We start from the raw sequence: 6,550 nt of genomic DNA, 5'->3' as shown, positions 1-6,550 counted from the left end.
GTCCAATGGTGTGAAAAGTCACATTAACCATTTACAGTGTGTTTGCACAAGTCAGTTTCCAGACTAAAAGAAAGGGGTCAGGGAACTATTTAAACCCATAAGGGCAAAGAGCCAGTTGGCTACATTCATTGTTGAAATGTTTTATAAAGCAACTGCAAGAAAATAAAATTACCAAAAAATTGATGGAGAGCCAAAAATATTAATGTATTGGAACACAGTGAACTTTTTACAAGCTGTAAATATTTTTTGGGTTCTCACACATAACCTATAAAGTATGTTGAGGTCTTTCGCAGAACTTCTAATATTAGCATGTAGTTTGTAAAGAACAATATCCACCAGAAAAAGAGATCAGAAAGACACTGTATGTCATAAGACTGATGTTATTCCCCATTGCAATTACCAAAAGATAATTTTAGTGCATATCAAGAGGACCTAGGAACTAACTGGTAATAGCAGGTTATAAAAACTAGGAAACAAAAGCAAACACCCATCATAGAAGTCTGAGCTTTGGACACATTAACAAACTGATTCTTATCAGAATAAAAGAACAGCATCATTCAACCATTTTTCACGTCCATTACAAATGACTAAAAGTACTGCAAGTTAATGGCTATTGAACAACTCCCTTGTCCAGGTTTAAAATAGACTGTTACCAACTCAGTATTCAGAAAGATGCCCGACTATTTGTTTTCTGCCAAGGGGAGCCTGGCTAATCAGTAAGTTACCAAGTTTAGACAAGACCTCTTCCTCTGAAATACAGCTAACTCCTCAAGCAAGGCAACAGCTTTTCATCAGCCTAATCCAAACATGTTTTCCTACTGAATAACTTTTAATTTAAAGCACAAACACTCAAAAGACACCCCAAAAAAATTACTGACAACATCAAGTGTGCTTCCCCTGCCTTCTTTAGGGACCTAAAGAAAAGGCAGAGCAGCCACTTTTAGCCTTTCACCTGAGAGACACGGCTGTGGTGCCACTGCAAGCGAGCGACTCGCCAGGGCGGGGGATAGCTAAGGGAGACGCCCAGCGCCTGAGGCAGCGCGTGCCTGCCCTTCCCGCCCTTTTGCAGCCGCCAGCGCCACCGCCCGCGCCTGCGCCTGCGCCGCCGTCGCCCAGCAACGCCCGAGCCGCGAGGGCCCGGCCCGGCGCTCCCCGCCGGCTGACACGGCGGACATGGCGGACACGGCGCGTCGCCGCACCGGCCAGGCGCAGTCCTACAGCTTCGTGGCGCGGGACAACTGCTGGTAACGGCCCCAGAGCTGCCCTCGCAGCCGACAGCCAGCCCCAAGACGCCTCCTTCCCCTCTCGCCCAAGGCAGCCTCCCCGGCAGCGCTGCGCCCACTCTCAGGCGGGCAGAGGCTGAAGGGATTTGTTCATACACTCACTTCACGTGTGTTCGTAAAGTGTGTGTGCTCATTCAGAGGCGTGCCAGATGCAAAAAGCCCAGGGTTTTCCGTAGCCTCAAGTGGCAACGCCCAGAGGCGAAGCGCCGGGCCCCACGCAGCCCGTGCTGCCCGTGTGCTCCCGTGTTTCCCGCCATCCTCCCACGGGGTGTGAGGAATAACGGGGAGTAGGGCTGGGGCAGAGCGGGGGACAAGGGGTCATTTGAGCAGTCAATAGTAAATGAAAGTATGTCCGAAAGGACATCGATGCCTCCTTTTCAAGTTTTTAAAAAAATGTGTCATAGCAAATTTGACCTCCTCCAATTCCTAACATAAGCATAGTTTGCAAGGAAGTACATTCACACCTAGTGTTTCATTTCCAACCTATCAAAAATATTTCCCCATTACTTAAGAGTCAGACAATTGTTAACTCATACATAAACTTGTTTTGAGGTACAGATCTAAAGATTCGTGCTAAAGTGCTGTGCTTTGTGACATTAGTAGTTGGGTTTGCATGTTGGTTTTTTTAAATGAAACCTTTCAAAGTCATCTTAAATATTTTTCTGTTTCAGGAGAAAATACATTGAAAGTGAACGAGAAGCTGCAAGAAGATGGTCTCACAAATGGGGATTTTTGAAAACACCTCCTAAGGAGGTAAAATTAAACTGCATATAAGCAATGCATGAAATTTACTTGTACACAAATTTATCTGGACACAAAATTATGAGAGCACAGAGGACTGGAAAAGTGTACTTTACTAAGCTAGGTTCTGAGGTAACAAGTGCACTACTTTTAAGATGGGTTCAAAGTTTCAGTTGTTCTCTGAATAAAATACAGAAAGTGATAATTTATATGCTATGCATATTCTGATATATTGCTCTTGAGAAACATGACTCCCAGTAGTGTTAACAAGTACTAGATCCACACTGACAGGAAAATATTTCCCCTTTGTCTATCCATATGGTAGTTTAAAAATCTAGGGGAAGAGGTTCTAGCTAATTAAATTTTCAGTGGGGGAATTTACAACAAATGAAAATATTTGGAGAGATGTCTATTCTCAGTGATGTTTAGATATTAGAACATAGTAGCACATAATACTACATTTGGAATCACAGTATTTCATTGCTAAAGAACAGGATTGATGCAGCCCTTGAATAGTTATATTACTTTCCATGGGGCTAGAAGTACTTAATCTGTTCTAGGATTTTTTGAAAACTACTGTAGGCATCCATGTTAGCACTTTTGAAAACTCTGGTCCTCTGGGCTTCAACATCCATCCTTGATAACTATGGTCTGTCATTCATACCGGCTTTGCACAGTACTAGTAGATCTAGAGCTGAAAAGTTGTCAAACTATGCATTGTTACTATTGGTGAACATGTGTATTTGTTACCGAAAATCCGGAATAAAGAACTTATCAACACCAATTTGATGCAGATAAGCAGACACTTCTTTATTGACGGCCGGGCGCGCAGGGGAGTATTCTCACCAACAACGCGCGCCAAGCACTAAAATCACTCATCTTATATAGAACTTTTCATATACAATTTCCAAGGACACAGTTTCATACACAAACACAATTCCCAAGGACACAGTTTCATACACAAACACAGTTTCCTTGGCAAGTACTTGTAAGCTGTTACGGTTGTTTCCCCAAGTCTCTATTAATCCTAAACTTTGATAACTACTTGTATTCTTCTGGTCCTATCTATATATTATAAATCAACTTACAGATCAGTTTGTATTTGGTTACCTAGGTTCCAAACGTTTCTACTAAATGATTATGACCAATCTCTTCGGCCTTGGTATGGGACTGTATAGGTAACTCTAAAGCAGCAATCGGTTGCCAACACAAACCACAACAAACAAAAATTTTTACTAAATATTTCTTATGATTTTATATTTCTATTAAATCAAACACAATTTCTTCTACTTATTGGTAAATCAATAACATATTTACTATTTATTAATCTTTGCTTTGTGGTCATATATATATAAGATGCATTTCTAGCCCCTTTTAGACCAGTGATGTAGTTAAGAGAGTTGGAATCACTCAGCAGTATTTAGCCTTTCATCTGAAATTCAGAATTACATCACTTTCTGAAACCAAAGAATACATTACAGTAATTTGCAAAGCACTACAATAAATAGTCCTGTTTTAGATGGGAAGAACAGGGAGTTCAGAGGCAACATTGAGGGGAATGGTGTAGATATCAGATATTACAGCATATTTCAAAAGATAAAGAGTCCAATTTTTAATGTTGATGTTTTGGTTTTAGTTGACTGAAGATGAAAAGAAAGAAAATACAAAGCCCAAGATACAGCTTCCAGAACATCTGCAGGTTCGACCTGTGACACCCGTGGAAAAATACATTAAGGTTAGAAAATTAGATTTTAAAATTGCAATACAACAATATCTGTCTTAAGAAACCACACAAGCACTAAAAATCACTTGTCTTGTAGAGGTGGGCCTTTAACTAAAGGTCAAAGTAAATTGTATTTGCAACCCGAGCGATGCTTTAAAAGCATTCATTTAAGACAAGGATTGCCCTTTGGATATGGTTGTTAGTTCACAGAGCTTTCACTGTACATAATCATCTTTGTGTAGAGCACCTCCCCCACGCACTCCTCTGTGACATCTAGTAACAGAACAGTCAACTGTACGGTTTAGTACAGAAGAGTGCTCACAGAGCCATTTATGACTGCTGACCATTCATTGCTCAAATGTACATATACATGTCTTAAGGCTTAGCATAAACTTAATTCTCAGTTTTAACTATTGGTTAAGATGCAGTAATTTTCCTAGCTTTATTTAAGACAGTCTTCTTTTTGGCAGAGACAATGCCACTGTCTTCTTTAGTGGCACAAATTAGTAAGAAGCCAGTTCTAACGAGCCAATTCAAAACTATTTGATTTTATATTATATGATTTATATTCACATATTCAGAGTCTACAAGTTGTCAAACAGCTGGAAATTAGAGTGGAGTGTGACGGATGGTTTGATTTATAAATATAGTGTCAGAATCACCAACGAATAGGACTAAAGGCAGCTAAATCAATGGCAGTAGGAGAGGAACATATTCATAAAAAGGGGAAGCAGGATATGCTCTCAGAAAGGAAGGTTAGTCCACTTAGAGAAGATTAAGGAAACAAAAGAGACTGGAAATTCCTACTTGCTGAACTAGCTTTTTTTCAAAGGATTCCAAGGGTGGGGAGAGAAGGTGAGGAAGTAGTAAAAGCTTTTACTGAGATTAAATTGAAACAAAAATTAAGAGCTACTGCTCAGTGTGGCAGAGAAATGAAATGGGAGCATTTCTGCCATTAGTGCTACTTGTTCTTCAGTTTTGTCTCAGACCTCCAATTTCATTCAACTTTACCTCTGCTTCAGCACAGTGAGGGTGTATGTGTGTTAACAAATCACACAGATAGTTACCAGCTGCTAAAGTAGCATGCATAGCCTGGTGCATACTGAGACAGGGATCGTACTTTCCATTTCACCTCAGAATCTTTATTTGCTAAGAAGGATAAGGATTAGCTGTGATTTAGGTCACCCTTTACATATTCGGAGTGAAGTTTCTTAAGTCCTTATTCAGAACTATGTGTCTTTCTGCACATTTACCTTCATGGTAACAGTCATCATATCTGTTCTTCTCTCTAGGTTAGATTAATAATTGCTTCTTCATATTCCCTTCCCACAGATCATAAGTGGGACATGATTTCCTTCATTATCCTGCTCAGTGGGTGGCACTTTTGGCCATAAAAATTATCTTTTCAGAGGAACTGCTCCACCTAAATATCATAAACATTTTCTAATCTTGGCCAAAGAACAAAGCGAAGCAACTCTGGCAAGAGAACTGAAACATTGTTCTCTTGCTGTGTATTTCTCTGCTAAGTCCCCAGATGCTAAAATGATATAACGTGCCCAATTGAGATGATTCAGCCAAAGTAAGCACAGCAGTCAGTGAACAGAGACTGTTGACTTTTGTTTTGTTTCCTTTTTAGCTAGATTAGTCGCAGATTAACTTGATGCTTACCCATCTTTTAAAGTAGAAAGAAGGTGGAATGAATAAGTAGTTTTTGAACTGCAAAAGCCAGCCTGGTCAGTAATACCTTTAGCATTTGGCTACAAAACCATTATTCCGTAGCTGCGTTGCTACCAAATGCATTACAGCAAGTATCAAATGCTGTTTCTTCTGTTTATCGAAGTTAACTAGTTTTAAAGATTATTATTATTCTGTAGGAAAAAAGTTAAAGCTGAAGACAAAATTCTTCTCCTAAAACTGTAAAGCCAGTAAAGCCCTTAGAAAGATATTGATCAAAATTTTTTAAAAAACCCAAACAACAGTATGCTAACATACACTACTAAACAATAACTTTGCTTTTTGATGTGCTGTTTACATACCAATTTAGGCACTGAAAGACTGGGTTTTTTTAGAAAGATGGTAAATGGAGGTTAGTTACTTCATTAGAATTTTGCCATTTTACTTCTCTCTTTCCCTGTGCCTTGCTATAGAATGGGACCTAAATTATTCTGACGACTTTTTAAATTATAAGCTATCCTGTATTATAAATCAAACTTGCATGCAACTGGGCTATCTTTTGAAGTTCTTCTTTCCTTCCATTAATATCAATGTGTGTTCAGGACATTAATTCAGCAGATTGCATTGAAAAACACTAATTTTTATCAGTTTTCATTTCCATCCACACTACAGAACAAAAGAGGATGTAACATACAGAAATTACAATCAAACCCCTTTTAATCGTTGAATTCTACACGCTACTTTTATTCTAGGTGACTCCATCTCCCCCAGTACCTAAGACTACCCAGGGATTTATTGGCTGGAGATCAGCAGTTCCAGGGTTGGAACTTGAACATGGTTTTCAAATCCAAAGCTGCAAAGGTACCTTTTTTAAGGATTTGAAGTGGCCATGTGAGCCCTCTGACTGACATTAAGACATAACAGTTAGGCACACAGATCCATTTGTATCCCTAAGTTGACATTCTATAGTGGACTGTTGGACTGTTAAACATTTAAGCTTTAAAAACAATTGATGTAAACATCCACAATCATTTTGTTAAAGTGCAATTTGTAGCATTTTACTTGTTACTGATTTTTGGAAATCTGTGGCATCCAAGCTGTTACCACTGCTTCAGGTTTGCTTAGAAGT

At 39.3% G+C, this 6,550-nt stretch overlaps 1 protein-coding gene across 1 annotated transcript; it reads left to right on the top strand.

Moving 5' to 3' along the window:
• The first annotated feature begins 1,173 nt into the window (after positions 1 to 1,173).
• CIMIP1 (ciliary microtubule inner protein 1) lies at positions 1,174 to 6,329 on the top strand. Its single transcript, XM_074888146.1, has 4 exons — positions 1,174 to 1,244; positions 1,955 to 2,036; positions 3,661 to 3,759; positions 6,174 to 6,329. Exons 1-4 carry the CDS (start codon positions 1,174 to 1,176, stop codon positions 6,327 to 6,329), a joined length of 408 nt encoding a protein of 135 aa, XP_074744247.1.
• Positions 6,330 to 6,550: the final 221 nt, after the last annotated feature.

Source organism: Strix uralensis, chromosome 18 (assembly GCF_047716275.1).
Source record: "Strix uralensis isolate ZFMK-TIS-50842 chromosome 18, bStrUra1, whole genome shotgun sequence".
Lineage (NCBI taxonomy): Eukaryota > Metazoa > Chordata > Aves > Strigiformes > Strigidae > Strix > Strix uralensis.
This window is presented reverse-complemented; position numbering and strand designations above follow the sequence as displayed.